The sequence below is a fragment of the Budorcas taxicolor genome, chromosome 7 (assembly GCF_023091745.1).
Source record: "Budorcas taxicolor isolate Tak-1 chromosome 7, Takin1.1, whole genome shotgun sequence".
Lineage (NCBI taxonomy): Eukaryota > Metazoa > Chordata > Mammalia > Artiodactyla > Bovidae > Budorcas > Budorcas taxicolor.
In genome coordinates this window covers 40,321,278-40,341,595 of record NC_068916.1, presented here as the reverse complement: position 1 = coordinate 40,341,595, position 20,318 = coordinate 40,321,278, and the positions used below count along the sequence as shown (strand labels likewise).

The window sequence follows — 20,318 nt, the reverse complement described above, 5'->3', positions numbered from 1 at the left end:
ACACCTTGAGGTCAGCATGCAGATTCCTTAGTTCTTCACTCAAGACCCTCTGTGATCAGGACCCCAACAACCCTCAGCTCTGTGGGCTTTGCTTCCACCCATCCCCCCTACCGCCCAGCATTTTCCACTTCTCCCCACACACCACTCTCCTTGCATTTCCCTGCCCAGAATTGCCTTTCATCCTACACCTTCATCTTCCTTGCCCCCTTTGTCAAGAACTAGGTCAATTCTCACCACCTCTAAAGGCCTGGCCCCTCTTCCTGCTCAGGATCCAAGTTTTACCAGTTGTGGGTATCAAAGCCCCATCTGAATAGCTCTCCTTGTTACAAATATTTTATAACATTTTCTTTCTGAAGAGAAATTCAAAGATAATTTAATCTATATACCCATAGAATTTTTGCCTTTCTATACAGTTTATGGGGTTCTCACCACAAGAATACTAAAGTGGTTTGCCATTCCCTCCTCCAGTGGACCACATTTTGTCAGAACTCTCCACTGTGACCCATCTGTCTTGGGTGGTCCTGCATGGCATGACTCATAGCTTCATTGAGTTACCCAAGCCCCTTCATTTAACAAGGCAATGATTCATGAAGGCAGAAGGAGAAGAGGGTGACAGAGGATGAGATGGTTGCATGGCATCATTGACTCAATGGACATGAACTTGGGCAAACTCTGAGAGATGGTGAGAAACAGGGATGCCTGGCGTGCCACAGTCCATGGGGTTGTAGAGTCCAACTTGGCAACTGAACAACAACCCATAGAATTATAAATTGGAGTCAATGTAGTGCCGTAATTATAACAATAAGTATTAAAAATTAAATTATAATATGTAAAATAATAACATGTGTTTGAATAGTTAAATGTTTCAGTTGGTTATATACAAAATAAACTGATGACACAGGTAGTTACATGTATGCAAAAAATTCTGTAAATATGACAGCTATAAAAGCAGACTGATTTGAGTGTGCAGTGTGGACAATCTGGGGCATCCCTGAGGGTGACACCACACTACAGAAAGCCTCTCTTGGTAAAGTACCCCACAGCACAAAGTACAACCTCTCTTTCATCTGCAGCACAGCTGCCTTCCTGAAAGATTCAGTGTGTACAAAGGAAGCAAAAATGACAGTTGCTTGCTTCCTTATGAGCAGGCCTATCATGTCATATAGCCAACTGTCCTGGTTTGAACATGGCTGACGGGTCTTCTGGGATGCACTACCTTCAATACTAAAACCAGGGCTGTTGGTTACCCCACTTTACACCTTGAAACAAACCAAAGCTAACTGGGTTGCTTTATTTGATTTGGCCCCCCAAATAAACCTGGATTATCTAGAAAAATAACTTTCAAAGCTGTCAAACCTAGACAGCATATTAAAAAGCAGAGACATCACCCAGCCAACAAAGGAGGTCTATATAGTCAAAGCTATAGTTTTTCCAGTAGTCATGTATGGATGTGAGAGTTGGACCATAAAAAAGGCTAAGCACTGAAGAACTGATGCTTTTGAATTGTGGCGCTGGAGAAGACTCTTGAGAGTCCCTTGGACAGCAAGGAAGTCAAACCAGTCAATCCTAAAGAAAATCAACCCTGAATATTTATTGTAAGGACTGATGCTGAAGCTGAAACTCCAATACTTTGGCCACCTGACGTTAAGAGCCGACTCATTGAAAAAGACCCTGATGCTGGGAAAGATTGAGGGCAGGAGGAGAAAGGAGTGACAGAGGATGAGATAGTTGGATTTCATCATCAACTCAAAGGACACGAATTTGAGCAAGCTCTGGGAAATGGTGAAGGACAGGGAAGTCTGTAGAGGTGCAGTCCCATGGGGTTGCAAAGAGTCAGACACCACTGAACAAGAGAAAAACAACAATGTCTGCAGCTATGTCCCAATCTTTGTGAGTATAATAATCATATCATAATGCAGATTCATTAATTTTGTAGGTTTTTTCCTTTACATACAAATTTGTATTTGCTTGAACTTTCTGGTGCCCACCTTCCTCTATTCTTTTCACTCCGTGTGTTCTTTTGACAATATTAAAACTTAAAAACCATTGTATTCTAGACACAGATCATTACAGTCTGGTTCCTTTCCTCCTGTTAGCTGGCAGGACACCATTTGTGTCGTGGTCCCCAGACAGGACTGCACATCTGACACTCCTGCTCCCTCCCTCTGATGTGAAAATTGCTCCCCTCACTAACCCCAATCAGGATCACCAGAGCCCTCCTTATGAATTTTCAAATATCAGAGAACGCTGGGCTGAAAACCATTTTTTTGAACAAGAAAGTCCCTAGTGAGAATTCAGGGGTTCTGTGAACCCAGATGGGGAAAATAACCTGTATTTTCACTAACTTCTATTTGAAATTTCGCGGTTCTTTCCTGATGCATGGAGGTAAGAAAGCTCAGTGAGGTTAGCAGGAGCGGTGCCTTGGTCCCCAACAGAAACCACAAGAGTTTTAGAATCACGACAGTTGTCGGAGACACCTCTCGACTTGCCAGACGGCTGTAACGTGAGCTTCACCGCCTGGTCTACTTTCGTGAGGTAGTATACACGAAAGGCTGTGAGGCTGTATTTCACAATTAATCGATTGGTTTTCGTTCCTGTTTTTCTTCCGAGGACCAGCAGAGGGAGCCATCGAGGAGCGGGGGGCGGGTCCCAGTTGTGCGCCCGTGTCCCACGCGGAAGTCTGAACCTGAGCCAGGGTGGGTTCGCACCCTCCGCGGCCCAGAGGGAACTGAGCGCTCACCCGCCGGGGACCGGGGAGGGGAGGCGGCCGGCGTCAGCACAATTGAAGGCGGACCCCCCGGGGACCGGCGCCCTCGGGCGGTGCGTGAGGCTGGCGACCCGGTGGCCTCGTAGTTCCGGGAGTGCGCGGCACCCGCGGCCGCCGCCACCACCACTGCTGCCGCTGCTGCTACTGCTGTTGGGACTGGTGCAGAAGGGAGCGGCAGGTAACCCGGGGCGGCGGGGGCCGGGGGGCGCTGCTAGGGAAAGATCCTCCAAGAACACAAAGGCCATTCCGGGTTTGGAGGAGAGGAGAGCATGGTCATTCAGAGAGCTGACCCAAGATAGCCGAAGCCACAGCTTCCTGGGGATCCCTTGGCCCGTCTGGAGGACGCCGCTCGCACTCGGCTCCCAGACCTGGTCCTCCAGGAAGGCCCCGGAGAAAAGCTCCTTGGGGGCAGGAATCTGAGCGCGGCCTTGGAAACTGCACAGGCCTGTGCTTGCTTGCTTGACGAGGCACCTGCTCATTGCTATATATAGGCCTCCCTGGCTCGCTGCAGAGGTTGTCTCGCGTGGCCCGGGCAGCTCCTTGTTGAGGTAGCGGGTGAGGGGAGCAGCAAGGATTTCTTTGACTTGGTGGGGAATTTCCATACTTTTCCAATTTCCATTCTGCAGGCAACTGCAGAGCTGATCCCCTCCCCTGCCGGATTCCCGATCACCCCCACCGAGCACCACCCATCCTAACTGCCCAGAGGCCTGAAGATTATTAGCACAGACCGGGAGTGTCCACCGTCATGGCAGTAACAATAGCTGATGTCCTTTATTCCAGGCTCTGTACTAAAGGCTTCAAGTACAAGAAGCCATTTTCGCTGTAGAAAATTCAACATGTACAATTTACAGATTTAAAATAGGGCCCGGAGAGGACGCTAGGGGGCAACACTGGGATCCAGATTCGGAGATTTTTTTTTCCTCTTTTTTTCAGTTTTTAACCATGTTTGTACTTGGGCCTTGTCTCAGAATGTTTTTAATACATAAATGAAATACATATGATTGCAAAGGATCCAAATTATATTTTTATAAGCTACTAAAAATTTTAGCTATAAATATAAATTTGTGATATGTAATATATGTGCTTCTAATTAACACATTAAATCACCCATTAAATAGCAACAATTTCCAGAATTTGTAAGTATTGAGGGTAAAGCATATTTACAGGTATCTGAAACCACTGTCATGTGATTGGAAAACATCTGTGGATTCTATCATGGACCACTGCACTGCTGCTGCTAATCCTGCTGAACTTCCATTCAGCATGGAAGATGGGCCAAACTTCAGCTAGAGCTTAGTGAAAATAAAGAGGTTATTTTTTACGTCCAAGTTGAGGCTCCTGAATGCAATAGGAGGATTCAGGGCTTCCCTGGTGGCTTAGCGGTAAAGAATTCACCTGCCAAGCAAAGGAGACACACATGTAAAGAACAGACTTTTGAACTCAGTGAGAGAAGGAAAGGATGGGGTAACTTGAGAGAATAACATTGAAACATGTACATTACCATATGTAAAATAGATGACCAGGGCAAGTTTGATGCATGAAGCAGGGCACCCAGAGCCCGTGCTCTGGGACAACCCAGAGGGATAGGGTGGGGAGGGAGGTGGAAAGAGGGTTCGATGGGGAGAACACACGTATACCTGTGGCCAATTCATGTTGATGTATGGCAAAAAACCAGCACAATATTGTAAAGTGACTATCCTCCAATTAAATTAATTTTTAAAAAAGAATGGTATAATAAATGTCCTTGAACATAAAAATGTGGGGGAGGATTTCTGTATCTGGGTGTTCTGTTTCATATACTAAATATACATATGTCCTCAGAAAATGAATATGTATTTCTCCAAAGATGTATATGCATGTTCCGTTTCTCCTACTAAATATATAATCTGTTATTTTCTTTTAATGAAGGAAATGGCAACCCATTCCAGTGTTCTTTAAACAACAAGCAGATGTTTGTCAAATGAGCAATATTGCAAAGGGAGAGGTCAGGGCTGCCTAGCTGAGCCACTGGGCAGGGCTGAGCCAGGCAGGAGTGCATGGGTTCTCCTTCTGGCAGCATATGAGCATCACCTGGGAGGTTTCAACGCCTGCCAGTGTCCAGCCTTCCTTTACCTCCAAACCAACTAAATCCATGTCAGTGGCAGGATTGTCAAAGCTGCTGGGTGGTGTTAAGCAGCCAGATGGAGACATCCCAGTCCTGGCTGCTTTCCTGGCTTTGTGCCTGCCTGCTGGGGAAATTTCCTATCACTCCTGAGGCAAAACCCCCATGTTCCTCTTCCCTTCCAATGTGCCTCTCATTGTTGTCATTCCATACTATCTCTCCCAGCGAACACAAGGATGGGAAGGATGTTTATGCCTTAAGATTCATACTATCCTTTTCCATTTCCTCCTTGCAGAGAGTCCCTGGGGGCTGCCTGTGGTGGCTGATGGCCCAGCTTCCATGGCAAAGGTGCTGATGGCAGAACTGGCAAACCTGACGTTGGAAAACAAGTCGTGGCCTAGAGGTAAGACTTTGCCTGCCTCCTGAAGAAAGGCTAGGATGGTGGAGGCCAGGAGCACCCAGCCTGCAGGAGGCCATGTCCACTGTCTAGGAATCTGGAGGACTGTCTTGGGGTGGGGAAACTCTGCCAGGATAGAGGATACAGAGGCCAGGGCCTCTGGACAGTGTCCCAGGGGCTGAGACCTGGCCTCCAGAGAGCTGACCCAGGCATCTTTCCCACCCCACCCCAAACTCCAGCTCTCTCCTTCCCAAGGCCACCTCTGCCTCCAGAATAGGAAAAGACTGAGACTAAGAAGGTGCTGTCTCCATGCCTGTTTAGTCGCTCAGTCATGTCGGACCCTTTGCAACCCCAGGGACTGTAGCCTACCAGGCTCCTCTGTCCATGGGATTTCCCCGACAAGAGTACTCAAGTAGGTTTCCATCTCTTTCTCCAGGGAATCTTCCTGACCTAGGGATTTAACCTGAGTCTCCCGCACTGCAGGCGTTTTTTTTCTTTAACCACTGAGCCACCTGGGAAGCCTGCCCCATGCCTGTACTTTTTCATATGTTCATTATCTCATTGGATGCTCCAGTACTGTGGAGCAGGTCAGTTAATTGAGCCTACCTACAGATGAGGAAACCAAGGCCTGGAGCATTGAAATAACTTCCTCAAAGCCATGCAGCTAGGGACTGGCAGTGTTATATGGATCATAGGGGAGGTGTTCAGTTCAGTTCAGTTCAGTCACTCAGTCATGTCCGACTCTTTGCGACCCCATGAACTGCAGCATGCCAGGGCTCCCTGTCCATCACCATCTCCTGGAGTTCACTCAAACTTATCTCCATCGAGTCGGTGATGCCATCCAGCCATCTCATCCTCTGTCATCCCCTTCTCCTCCTGCCCCCAATCCCTCCCAGCATCAGACTCTTTTCCAATGAGTCAACTCTTCGCATGAGGTGGCCGAAGTATTAGAGTTTCAGCTTTAGCATCATTCCTTCCAAAGAACACCCAGGACTGCTCTCCTTTAGAATGGACTGGTTGGATCTCCTTGCAGTCCAAGGGATTCTCAAGAGTCTTCTCCAACACCACAGTTCAAAAGCATCAATTCTTCGGCGCTCAGCTTTCTTCAGAGCCCAACTCTCACATCCATACATGACCACTGGAAAAACCATAGCCTTGACTAGACGGACCTTTGTTGGCAAAGTAATGTCTCTGCTTTTGAATATGCTATCTAGGTTGGTCATAGCTTTCCTTCCAAGGAGTAAGCGTCTTTTAATTTCATGGCTGCAATCACCATCTGCAGTGATTTTGGAGCCCCAAAAAATAAAGTCTGACACTGTTTTCACTGTTTCCCAATCTATTTCCCATGAAGTGATGGGACCAGATGCCATGATCTTTGTTTTCTGAATGTTGAGCTTTAAGCCAACTTTTTCACTCTCCTCTTTCACTTTCATCAAGAGGCTTTTTAGTTCCTCTTCACTTTCTGCCATAAGGGTGGTGTCATCTGCATATATGAGGTTATTGATATTTCTCCCGGCAATCTTGATTCCAGCTTGTGCTTCTTCCAGCCCGGCGTTTTTCATGATGTACTCTGCATATAAGTTAAATAAGCAGGGTGACAATATACAGCCTTGATGTACTCCTTTTCCTATTTGGAACCAGTCTGTTGTTCCATGTCCAGTTCTAACTGTTGCTTCCTGACCTGCATATAGGTTACTCAAGAGGCAGGTCAGGTGGTCTGGTATTCCTATCTCTTTCAGAGGTGGGGAAGATGCAAAAACATCTCCTGGCCTGGGTGGCAAAGGGGCTGGCTCCTTCCTTCCCAACCATGGTCAGAGGAAGAAGGAGGCCAGGCTAATGGGGTGCAGGACTGCTCCTTTTTGAAGACCAGCCATGTGGCCAAGAGACTAGGAATGGCAGTGGAGAGTTAGGGTGGATTGTTCACGCAGGCCCTGAAACAACAACGGGCATGTAGCAACTTCCTTAGGCCATGTCACTGCAGGAGCAGATGCCACTGGATGCCTGCCATGTAGCCCCCACTTCCTCCTGCCTTGGTCCCACAGTACCTGGCACTGACCCCAGTCTGGAAGGTAGAGAGTACCAGCTACACAAAGACACAGGATCTTTTCTGTCCCTCACTTCCAGGGCAGGTAGAGCTGCTGCAGATCAGAGCCAAGGAGTGGGTGGATCACCTTGACATGGAGAAATCATAGCCTCTGTTCTCCCCCAAAGAACTTTGTGCCCATTCACAGCTGCCAGCACAGGAGTACTCCCACACTGCCCTTAACTCAAAGATGTGCAAGGAAACAGCACCACGAGAGATAATTCAGTCATTTCCCAGGAGGCCCACACCGGTTCAGGCCTGACGTTAATCCTTCACTCAAACACTCCCAACATTGACCACTCTTGCCTCCCATGAGGAGGTTTCTCCAGGCATGAGAAGACAGCATCCCTTTTCTCAGTTTAGAAGAAGAGAGCAGTCCCTGGGGAGAGAATCTGGGCTGCCCTCATTCTAGTGCATGCCTTTGAGTACTACACTTGGTCTCCCCTGGGCCTTGATTCCCTTATCTGTAAAATGGGACCAATCACAGTGACCTCTTAGGTTTATTGTAAGGATGAACTAAGATAGTGAATGAGGAGGAGTTAAACCAGTGCAGGCACAGTGGTCACTCCAAAAATAGCAACTCTGATTATCCTCATACCATTCATGTTCTTGTTTTTTGTCCAATTTAGCAACTTCCAGTTGTGTGCTAGGCCCTGGATAAATAGAGGGCAGATGGACTTCCCACCCTCATGAAATCCATAGTTTCACAGGGAGCACAGGACACTCTTGAGATCCCTGTGTCAGACATCAGGCTGAAATCAGGAGGACTTCCTGGAGGAAGGGATGCTTGACTGAAACCTGAGGGATGTGGAGAGTGGCTGAGAGAAAACAGATAGGGGGATGCCTGGGGCAGAAGAAACAGCAGGTACAGAGGACCTGGCCAGAGTTTGGTATAGCCTGAAGTAACAAGGAGGTAATAAAAAGAGAGCTGTGAGTGTAGAGATGTGTTTGACTCCTTTCACATGCGAATGTTCAACCAATGAGCACCCACTGTAGGCCAGAAGCTGTTCTAGGTGCTGAGGAAACAGAACAATCCATACAGGAATCCCTGACCTTTGGAGAGCTGACACTGCAGAGGAAAGAGTCCATTAACAAGACAAACAAACGCAAACTCTCTAGTCAGTGCAAATGCATACTCTCTCCAGTGCTCTGGAGAAAAATAACACAGAGACAGGAGTTTTAGGGGATAAAAACTTCTGAGCAAAACTTTTTTAAAAGTTAAGTACGAAAGCAAGCCAGGGATATCTCTGAGAAATTTGACCTGAGTTTAAGATACAGCGTTTATTTGAATAGCTTGAGTCAGGACTGGCTGCGAAGTAGATTTCATCTCCAGCACCAAGTTAAATCAGTGAGTTTGGAGTTATGGTAGAGAGGCAGCATTGGACTGAAAGAGATAAGAGATCAACTAGTCTTCAGCCTCCCTGGTGCTGCTGCTGCTGCTAAGTTGCTTCAGTCGTGTCCGACTCTGTGCGACCTCATAGACGGCAGCCCACCAGGCTCCCCCGTCCCTGGGATTCTCCAGGCAAGAACACTGGAGTGGGTTGCCATTTCCTTCTCCAATGAATGAAAGTGAAAAGTGAAAGTGAAGTCGCTCAATCGTGCCCGACTCTTAGCGACCCCATGGACTGCAGCCTACCAGGCTCCTCCGTCCATGGGATTTTCCAGGCAAGAGTACTGGAGTGGGTTGCCACTGCCTTCTCCGCCTCCCTGGTGGCTCAGATGGTAAAGAATCTGCCTACAGTGCAGGAGACCTGGGTTTGATCCCTGGGTCAGGAAGATCCCCTGGAGAAGGAAATGGCAACCCACTCCAGGTTTCTTGCCTGGAGAATCCCATGGACAGAGGAGCCCAGTGGGATACAGTCCCTGGGATCACATGATTGAGCGACTAACACACAGTAATGTCTGTTGTGGGAACAGAAGGGAGTGGGGAATGGAATCAAGGTGCCACCAGCTTGGCAGTAATGGTTCAAGCTAAGAATGATGTCCAACCTTTCTCAAGCATGTCTGGGCAATGAATTAAGCTTAATTAACCACATAAATTAAGCTCCCAAGCAACCAACTTTTTAAAAATATCCCACCCTTTTTGTGAGAAATTGGAAACCAGACAATCACACTCACTAGAGATGAATACAAAGTATGAGTAAGTAGGCCCTGCATGAGGAGCTGAGAAACTTTCTGAGAATAAAGTCCATAAGCCTTAATGCATGAGCTTTGGCCTCAGTGTTCAACTGGTTCTGTCTATATTTAATCTCTTTGGATGCCCTTATATTTTTTTTTTTCACTGAAATTGCTAGTGCTTACTCTTGCTAATGGACTTCCCAGGTGGTGCTAGTGGTAAAGAACCCGCCTGCCAATGCAGGAAACATAGGGACTCATGTTTGATCCCTGGGTTAGGAAGAGCCCCTGGAGGAGCAGCAACCTACTCCAGTTTTCTTGCGTGGAGAATCCCGTGGACAGAGGAGCCTGGTGGACTACAGTCCATGGGGTTGCAAAGAGTTGGACACGACTGAAGTGACTTAGCACGTACACACACATTCTTGCTCATAATGAATTCTCTTGGATAAGTTTCTACTGCCAACCTCACCCAGCACACCGAGGCCTGGTGTAGACCCTGGTCGTCTATGTGAACCCAAGACCAGTTTGTGTTTCCACAGGGACGCACTCCCTCCGCTACCACTACCTGGACCTGTCAGAGCCGGGCCCGAGCCTCCCTAAGTTTCTTGCTGTAGGCTACGTGGATGATCAGCCTTTTATCCGGTATGACAGTCGTGTGGACAAAGCTGAGCCCCAGGCTCCGTGGATTACGCCCATGAATGCCAAGTACTGGGAGAAAGAGACCAAGAAGCACAGGAAATGGGCAGAGATTCATCAGGTGGAGACATGGCAAACGATGGGCTACCACAACCACAGCAGCGGTACGTTGGGTGGACGCCCCATTCTCCTTCCTTCACCCTTTGCACACTCACTCTCCAGGCAGCTGTGCTTGTCAGAGGGTGTGGGGCAAGCCTCTGATACTTGGCTCTTTTCAGTCTCCTTCCCCCACAGTCAAGCAGGGGCCTCAGGGCCTCAGAATCCATTGTGGCTTCGGCAGCCAGCCCACAGGCCAGTGCAGCAAGCATCATAGAAGCTGGGGCCCATGATGTCTCCCCTTCACCCCTTGCCTACCCCTTAGCTAACCTGGGCTCTGAAACTCAGCTGATGGGGAGAGGATTTCCCTGCCTCATCCTCACTCATACCTACCGCCAGGCCCTCTGGCACCACCTCAGCTTCCCCCTCTCAGCAACAGTGCACTTGGGCCCACCACCAGGGCTGCTGCTTATTCTGAATGAAGTGCTTATGGAGCACAGCTTGTTCACACCACACCATCCGTCTCTGTGCCTGGGTATGCAAATGCCTAGACTAAGAGCCTCAGGTCCCCAGAGGCCTCAGAATCAGTAGCTACAAAGGATATAAAAGATTGAGACTGAGAAGGGCTGTGCATCAGCCAAGGGCCCCCAGGATAAGCATGGCATGACTTAGTCTTACCATTGAGAACAGTTTACACCCACAAGTGGGCTTCCCTGATGGCTCAGCTGGTAAAGAATATGCCTGCAATGTGGGTGACCTGGGTTTGATCCCTGGGTTGAGGAGATTCCCTGGAGAAGGGAAAGGCTACCCACTCCAGTATCTGGCCTGGAGAATTCCATGTATAGTTCATGGGGTCACAAAGAGTCAGACACAACTGAGCAACTTTCACTTTCACTTTGAAGTAGTGTGGGATATGAAATAAGGATGTATCTAATTATGAAATGGGGTGTTTGTCCCACATGAGAGGCCTAGCAGGTTTCTCAACCCTGCTTATGAAAATTACTTGGGAGATTTCTATCTAAATGATGATGCCCTATCCCTCTACTTTTTTGATGTCCCTGTGGGTGGTAGGCTTCTCCCTGGCTGTCAGGGACTTGACCCCCAGTCCCCACTAGTGACAGCTTTCTTACCTGTACTCACAGGCATGCACAGCACTCACCGCATGTTTGGCTGCGAGATCCAGGAAGATGGCCACTTCAACAGCTTCTGGCGGTTTGGCTATGATGGGCAAGACCACGTGTCACTGGACATGGAAACTCTGAGCTGGGTGTCAGCTAACCCCGTGGCTCTGTTGACCAAGCGCAGAATTGAGACAGAGCACTGCTATGCTGAGTACGACAAAGCCTACCTGGAAGGCCCCTGCCTCGCCTCCCTGCACAGATACCTGGAGTTAGGAGGCCAGAGAGTCACCCAGAGAGGTAAGGTTCAGCCTGTGGCAATGTAGATTGGCCCCACGCTCCCATTCTCAAGAGCCATCCCATTTGACAAACAAGTCTCTGGGGGATGAGAGGTGGGCTGCGTCCCCAGGCTGTGTCCCCCCGGCCCAGGCAAGCCCTCTGGGATCCAGAAAGATGGCCAGCTAGCCAACTGCTTTTTGCTGCAGACTAAGAACAAAGCCCAGACCTCAGGTCTTCGCTCCAAATAAGATAAAGTGTGGAGTTCTGGAGTCTCCCCTGTTTCAAAGTGGTCTTGGGAATAAAGTCTCTTAATCTGGGTTTCATTTTCTTCATCTGCAGAGCAAGTGGGTCAGACTAGGTCCTCCTAAAGTCCTTTGGGGATTTACCAGCCTGTAACTCTGCTCCTTGGGAAACAGATCTCAGGTCCCAGGAGAACAGCAGCCCTCACCTCTCCCTAGACCACTGGGGACTGACAGGGGAGCTGAAGCTTTTTTCCCCTTTCCGCCCTCACACTCCTCATGCTCAATGTGCTCCCCAAACTCCAGGTGCATCATAAACTTCTGACTCCAGCCAACCAGGGCTAGAGACACAAAGGCTGGGGTGGACACCAGGGAAGGTGGGTGCTTGGGGCTGCCTAGGGTGAAAGCCTTTCTGGCTGAGGTTGCCAGGGGTGGAGCTGATCAGAACACCCAGGACACCATGGATGTCTGGCAATTGAATGGTGGGACATGAATCAGCTGAGGTAATAGTAACAGGACAGATAACATCAGGAGTAGAAGATGTGATTGTGAGAGCAGAGCATGGTGGACAGAGCTCAGGCATTGGAGCCTAGCCTCCAGATAGTGCATCCCAGCTCCAGGATTAACTGGCTGTGTGACCTTGTGCCAGTTACTCGCCTTCTCTGCACTTGAGTTTCCTCATCAGTATGATGAGGATAGTAATAATAGCCGAGCCTCTCCAAAGCACCATATTAAATGGTGCATTAAATGAGTACTGTGGAACTCTCATTTAGCACCAGGTTTGTCCTATGTCCTTCACCTGGGAGATTAGTGAGGATTCTTCACAGAAGCAGAACCAACAGGCTACAGGGAGAGAGAGAAAGAGTTGTGTTCCAAGGAACTGGCTCATGTGACTATGGTCGCTAAGTTCCACCATCTGTGGTTGGCAAGCTGGAGACCCAGGAGAGCCAATGTTGCAGTTCCAGTCTGAGACTAAAGGCCTGAGAACTGGGAGAACTAGTGGTATGGTTCCTTGAAATGCTAGAAAGTTTGAGACCCAAGAAGAGTCAGTGTTTCAGTTTGAGTCTGAAGGCAGGAAAACACCAGTGTTCCAGCTCAGCTATCATGCTAGAGGAGCTCCCTGTTACTCAATCTCTTTGTTCTATTCAGATCTTCAGTTGAGTGGATGGACCCACTCACACTGCAGAAGGCAGTCTGCTTCCCTGAGTCCAGTGATTCAAATGATAGTCTCAGGCAGAATACTCTTCAACATAAATCGCAGCAAGATCCTTTTTGACCCATCTCCTAGAGTAATGACCCACCTCCTAGACAAAAATAAACACATGGGACTTCATTAAACTTAAAAGCTTTTACATGGTAGAGAAAACATAAACAAGAGGAAAAGACAACCCTCAGAATGGAAGAAAATATTTGTAAACAAAGCAACAGACAAAGGACTGATTTCCAAAATATACGAACAGAACATGCAGCTTAATATTAAAAAAATAATAACCCAATCAAAAAATGAGTAAAGACCTAAGTACATTTCTCCAAAGAAGATATACAGATGGCCAAGAAATACATAAAAAGATGTTCAATGTCACTCATTATTCAGCTCAGTTCAGTCACTCAGTCATGTCCAACTCTTTGCTACCCCATGAACCGCAGCACGCCAGGTTTCCCTGTCCATCACCAACTCCCGGAGTTCACTCAGATTCATGTCCATCGAGTCAGTGATGCCATCCAGCCATCTCATCCTCTGTCATCCCCTTCTCCTCCTGCCCCCAATCCCTCCCAGCATCAAAGTCTTTTCCAATGAGTCAACCCTTCACATGAGGTGGCCAAAGTACTGGAGTTTCAGCTTTAGCATCATTCCTTCCAAAGAAATCCCAGGGCTGATCTCCTTCAGAATGGACTGGTTGGATCTCCTTGCAGTCCAAGGGACTCTCAAGAGTCTTCTCCTTCACCACAGTTCAAAAGCATCAATTCATTGGTGCTCAGCTTTCTTTATAGTCCAAATTTCACATCCATACATGACCACAGGAAAAATCATAGCCTTGACTAGACAGACCTTTGTTGGCAAAGTAATGTCTCTGCTTTTTAATATGCTGTCTCGGTTGGTCATAACTTTCCTTCCAAGGAGTAAGCGTCTTTTAATTTCATGGCTGCAATCACCATCTGCAGTGATTTCGGAGCCCAGAAAAATAAAGTCAGCCACTGTTTCCACTGTTTCCTCATCTATTTGCCATGAAGTGATGGGACTCATTATTAGAGAAATGCAAATCAAAACTACAACAAGGTATCATCTCACACTTGTCAGAACAGCCATCATTCAAAAATCTACAAACAGGGACTTCCCTGGTGGTCCAGTGTTCAGAATCTGCCTTGCAGTGCAGGGGACATGGATTCAAGCCCTGTCAGGGAACTAAGATCCCACGTCCTGCGAGGCAACTAAATGCGCATCAACAAAACTAGAGAGAAGTCCACTTGCCGCAACAGAGATCCGATGCAGCCATAAATAAACAAATAAAATATATATATTTTTAATCTACAAACAGTAAATGCTGGAGAGGGTGTGGATAAAACAGAACCCTCTTGCACTGTTGGTAGGAATGTAAATTGATACAGTCACTATGGAGTACAATATGAAGGTTCCTTAAAAACCTTAAACTAGAACTACCATATGACTCAGCAATCCCACTACTTGGCATATACCCTGAGAAAACTACAATTTAAAAAGGCACATGTACCCCAGTGTTCATTACAGCACTATTTAAAATAGCCAGGACATGAAAGTGAAACCATTCACCTCAGATTGTGACTCTAACTCACATGGCCAGGACTTGAACACAGCCAAAACCCCCTGTGGAACTCCAACCATGATCTTTTCTTAGAATCGCTCACCTGGTGTCTGGACTTACTAAGGAACAGTTTCTTTGTGCCTCAGCATAGAAGGAATCCAGCAAGAGGCAAAGTGATGGGTTCAGTTCAGTTTGGTTCAGTTGCTCAGTCACGTCCAACTCTTTGTGACCCCATGAATCGCAGCACACCAGGCCTCCCTATCCATCACCAACTCCTGGAGTTTACTCAAACTCATGTGCTCCAAGTCGGTGATGCCATCCAGCCATCTCATTGTCTGTCATCCCCTTCTCCTGCCCCCAATCCCTCTCAGCAGCAGGGTCTTTTCCAATGAGTCAGCTCTTTGCATCAGGAGGCCAAAGTATTGGAATTTCAGCTTCAGCATCAGTCCTTCCAATGAATATTCAGAACTGACTTCCTTTAGGATTGACTGGTTTGATCTCCTTGCAGTCCAAAGGATTCTCAAGAGTCTTCTCCAACACACATTTCAGAAGCATCAATTCTTCAATACTCAGATTTCTTTATGGTCCAACTCTCATATCTCTACATAACTACTGGAAAAACCATAGCTTTGATTATACAGACCTTTGTCGCAAAGTAATGTCTCTGATTTTTAATATGCGGTCTAGGTTTGTCATAGCTTTTCTTCCAAGGAGCAAGCATCTTTTAATTTCATGGCCACAGTGGAATATTACTCAGCTATAAAAAGGAATGAAATTGTGTACTTTATAGTGACATGGTTGGATCTAGAGTCTGTCATACAGAGTGAAGTCAGAGAGAGAAAAACAAACATCATATATTAACACATATTTATGAATCTAGAAAATGGTACACTATACTACACATCTGCTCAGTTGTATCTGACTCTTGCAACCCCATAGACTATAGCCTACCAGGCTCCTCTGTTCATGGGATTCTTCAGCTTCCCTGGTAGAAAATGGTACAATTCAGTTCAGTCACTCAGTCATGTCCAACTCCATGTGACCTCATGGACTGCAGCATGCCAGGCCTCCCTGTCCTTCACCAACTCTTGGAGTTTACTCACACTCATGTCTGTTGCGTCAGTGATGCCATGTAACCATCTCATCCTCTGTCATCCCCTTTTCCTCCCAACTGAGAGGAAGGAATCATAAAGGAAGACTCTGAGTGCTGGCAGAGGATTGTAGACAGGAATCAGACTGGCTTTCAGACCCAGACTCTCCGACTTCAGAGCCCACACTCAAAACCACTCGTATTCCAGGGTGAGGGGAGGGTCATCCTTCTTGTTCTAATTTAACAATCTCTTATTAGTTACCTTTTTCGGTGTCATATGTTTTTGCCTTTTCATACTGTTCATGGGGTTCTCAAAGCAAGAATACTGAAGTGGTTTGCCATTCCCTTCCCCAGTGGACCACGTTTTATCAGAACTCTCCACCATGACCCGTCAGTCTTGCATGGCCCTACACAAATTGGCTCATAATTTCATTGAGCTAGACAAGGCTGTGGTCCATGTGATCAGTTTCATTCAGTTCAGTTCAGTTCAGTTGCTCAGTTGTGTCCAACACTTTGCAACCCCATGAATTGCAGCACGCCAGGCCTCCCTGTTCATCACCAGCTCCCGGAGTTCACTCAAACTCATGTCTATCAAGTCGGTGATGCCATCCAGCCATCTCATCCCTTGTCGTCCCCTTCTCCTGCCCCCAATCCCTCCCAGCATCAGAGTCTTTTCCAATCAGTTTGATTAGTTTTCTGTGATTGTGGTTTTCATTCTGTCTGCCCTCTGAGGGATAAGGATAAGAGGCTTATGGAAACTTCGTGATGGGAGCAACTGACTGTAGGGGAAACTGGGTCTTCTTCTGATGGGCAGGGCCATGATCAGTTCAGTTCAGTTCAGTTCAGTTGCTCAGTCATGTCTGACTCTTTGCGACCCCGTGGATTGAAGCACGCCAGGCTTCCCTGTCCATCACCAACTATCAGAGTTTACTCAAACTCATGTCCATTGAGTCAGTGATGCCATCCAACCAGCTCATCCTCTGTTGTCCCCTTCTCTCCCGCCTTCAATCTTTCCCAGCATCAGGGTCTTTTCAGATGAGTCAGTTCTTCCCATCAGGTGACCAAAGTATTGGAGTTTCAGCTTCAGCATCAGTCCTTCCAATGAATATTCAGGACTGATTTCCTTTAGGATGGACTGGTTTGATCTTGCAGTCCAAGGGACTCTCAAGAGTCTTCTCCAACACAACAGTTAGAAAAGCATCAATTCTTTGGTGCTCAGCTTTCTTTATAGTTCAACTCTCACATCCGTACATGACTACTGGAAAAACCCTAGCCTTAACTAGATGAACCTTTGTTGGCCAAGTAATGTCTCTGCTTTTTAATATGCTGTCTAGGTTGGTCATAACTTTTCTTCCAAGAAGTAAACATCTTTTAATTTCATGGCTGCAGTCACCATCTGCAGTGATTTTGGAGCCCCCCAAAATAAAGTCTCTCATCGTTTCTCTATCTATTTGCCATGAAGTGATGGCACTGGCTGCCATGATCTTAGTTTTCTGAATGTTGAGCTTTAAGCCAACTTTTGCACTCTCCTCTTTCACTTTCATCAAGAGGCTCTTTAGTTCTTCACTTTCTGCCATAAGGGTGATGTCATCTGCCTATCTGAGGTTATTGATATTTCTCCCGGCAATCTTGATTCCAGCTTGTGTTTCTTCCAGTTCAGCGTTTCTCATGATGTACTCTGCATAGAAGTTAAATAAGCAATATACAGTGACAATATACAGCCTTGACGTACTCCTTTTCCTATTTGGAACCAGTCTGTTTTTCCATGTCCAGTTCTAACTGTTCTTCCTGACCTGCATACAGATTTCTCAAGAGGCAGGTCAGGTGGTCTAGTATTCCCATCTCTTGAAGAATTTTCCACAGTTTATTGTGATCCACACAGTCAAAGGCTTTGATATAGTCAATAAAGCAGAAGTAGATGTTTTTTTGGAAGCTCTCTTCTACTGGGCCATGCTCAGTAAATCTGAAATCCAATTTTCTGTTGATGGGCAGGACTGTGTTTCATGGCAAATAGATGGGGAAACAATGGAAACAGTGAGAGACTTTATTTTGGGGAGTTCCAAAATCACTGCAGATGATGATTGCAGCCATGAAATTAAAAGACACTTGCTCCTTGGAAGAAAAGCTATGACCAATCTAGACAGCATATGAAAAAGCAGAGACATTACTTTGCCAACAAAGGTCCATCTAGTCAATGCTATGGTTTTTCCAGTAGTCATGTGTGGGTGTGAAAGTTGGACTATAAAGAAGGCTGAGCACCGAAGAACTGATGCTTTTGAACTGTTGTGTTGGAGAATACTCTTGAGAGTCCTTTGGACTGTGAGGAGATCAAACCAGTCAATCCTAAAGGAAACCAACCCCAAATATTCACTGGAAAGACTGATGCTGAAGCTGAAACTCCAATACTTTGGTCACCTGATGGGAAGAACTGACTCATTGGAAAAGACTCTGATGCTGGGAAGGACTGAAGGAAGGAGGAGAAGGGGATGACAGAGGATGAGGTGGTTGGATGGCATCACCGACTTGGTGGACATGAGTTTGAGCAAACTCCGGGAGTTGATGATGGCACAGGGAAGCCTGGAGTGCTACAGTCCATGGGGTCGCAAAGAGTCGGACACGACTGAGTGACTGAACTGAACTGATTAGGTACCTACTGTATGCAGGAAGTCACAGAGGAAGTAAATAAAGTCAGTGAGAAAACCCTAGGATCTCTTTAGGAAGAAGGGGGTATGTCAGTCTTGGACCCAACAGCCCCACAGAGGTAGGTCCTTGGAGGTTGGGGACAGGAAGTCAGTCCCCCTCATGGCAATTAACAGGTCAGTGCTTCTTTGTAGCAGCTGGAAATCGGTCATCCCTGCCTGCAGCAGTGATTGGGTACATCCCCTGGAGAGAGACCTTGTCCCCGTTTTCCTCGTCTTCCACCCTGGAAGATGCTGGAGGAGCCCAGAATTAAGCATAAGGGATAGGTAGAGAAGAGCCACTCAGCAGTCTTCCTCTCTACTCTCCTTGCAGAACCACCCACAGTACGGGTGACAAAGCACTCAGCCCAGGATGGGGGTACCACCCTGAGGTGCTGGGCCCTGGGCTTCTATCCACAAGACATCTCACTGAGCTGGTGGCTGCGTGAGAAGAAGTTGAATTCAAAGCTTGAGTATGTGGAGACACGCCCCAGTGGAGATGGCACCTATCAGACGTGGATGGCCGTGTGGGTGCCGGCTGGGGATGAGACCCAGTACACGTGCCACGTGCAGCACAGCAGCCTGAATCACACGCTCACTGTGTCCTGGGGTAAGAAGCTGGGCTTGGCTGGGAGGGGCTGAGGAGGGGAAGGGGAGGGTCCCAGGGGACCAGAGACAGTCCCATGATTTGGGAGTGCTCACTTTTCTCTGTCTTTCTTAGAAATGCCCTCTCATCCAGGACTTATGGCCATGGTTATCTCTCTCATCCTGATCTTGCTGGTGATTGGCGGTGTTGTGAGTTTGACCAAGTGCCTTCAAGGTAGGTGGGTAAGGAACAAAGGAGTGGGAAGCCCTCTGGCTGGTACAGCCTTTTAGGGAACAATATAATGTATCCTTCCCTGTGGCAGCAAGAACTGTTTTCTCCTGGGAGCAGCAACTACTGCTGAGGTCCTGCCCCTGTCCCCCACCTGTAGAAAAGCCCACATGTCCCCACCCCACCCCAGTTGCATACCACCAGGAGGACCTTGTGGATTCCACAGTCAGGGGAGACCTGGGACTGACTTGGGGAAAGGCCGAGCTGGGGAGAGGAAGAGGGATGGTGGGGACCCACCACTCACCGGGTCTCCTGTGTTCTTTTTCTCCACAGCCAGGAATAAGGAACCTTACGAGCAAGCCCCAGGTGACTGTGGTATGGACTAGTTGGGGAGAGGAAACCCCAGATGTTCCCAACACGGCGGAGATGCCTTAGAACTCAGGATGGGGGTGGGGCATGGGGTGTATGCTTTCCCTGGCCTCAGCCCCCTGCCCCATGCCACCATCCTGCCCCTAGGCAGAGGGGTAGGGAACACTCCAGAGAGCCAGCATCTGGATTTGGTAGAGGGCTGGGGAGCCTGTTGGGGTCACCTCCCTTCCTTTCTTCCTGCAGGTGAAGAGGACTCCCATAATTCTTAAAGCCCAGCAAGATCAGGAGCTGCTCAACTCATCTCCTGACAGAAGTCACAAGGAGGTGTTTCGTGGGGTGTTAGGGGGGCCTGACAACCCACTCCAGTATTCTTGCCTGGAGAATCCCAGGGACAGGGGAGCCTGGTAGGCTGCCATCTATGGGGTTGCACAGAGTTGGACACGACTGAAGCGACTTAGCAGCAGTAGCAGCAGCAGCAGGAGGGCCTGAAGGCCTCCTACACTGGCTGGCTCATGTGATCTGTGATGGGCCCACCCCACCCCAAAACTGAGCCCTCTTCATCCCCATCAGCCTTATTACAAGCAGTCGGTGCCACTAAGATGCCTTTACCATCTTCCTAAAGTCCTTTTAAAAGTCTAATTATTTCTGGTTTGGGAGGTGGGAAGAGGGGGCAGTAGTTATCCCTCAGCTCCTCTTACACTTGACAATTTGCAGAGTGATTTCATGTTAATTGTAAATCCCACTTGAGCTTCTCAG

General features: G+C 47.8%; 1 protein-coding gene across 1 annotated transcript; it reads left to right on the top strand.

Annotated features, from left to right (window-relative positions):
* Nucleotides 1-1,876: 1,876 nt before the first annotated feature.
* On the top strand, nt 1,877-20,183 carry LOC128050979 (H-2 class I histocompatibility antigen, Q10 alpha chain-like). Its single transcript, XM_052643491.1, has 9 exons — nt 1,877-1,890; nt 2,611-2,945; nt 5,164-5,271; nt 10,003-10,263; nt 11,338-11,613; nt 18,714-18,989; nt 19,101-19,199; nt 19,527-19,568; nt 19,806-20,183. The coding sequence occupies exons 1-9, from the start codon at nt 1,877-1,879 to the stop codon at nt 19,829-19,831; spliced, it is 1,437 nt and encodes a 478-aa protein (XP_052499451.1). The 3' UTR covers nt 19,832-20,183.
* Nucleotides 20,184-20,318: the final 135 nt, after the last annotated feature.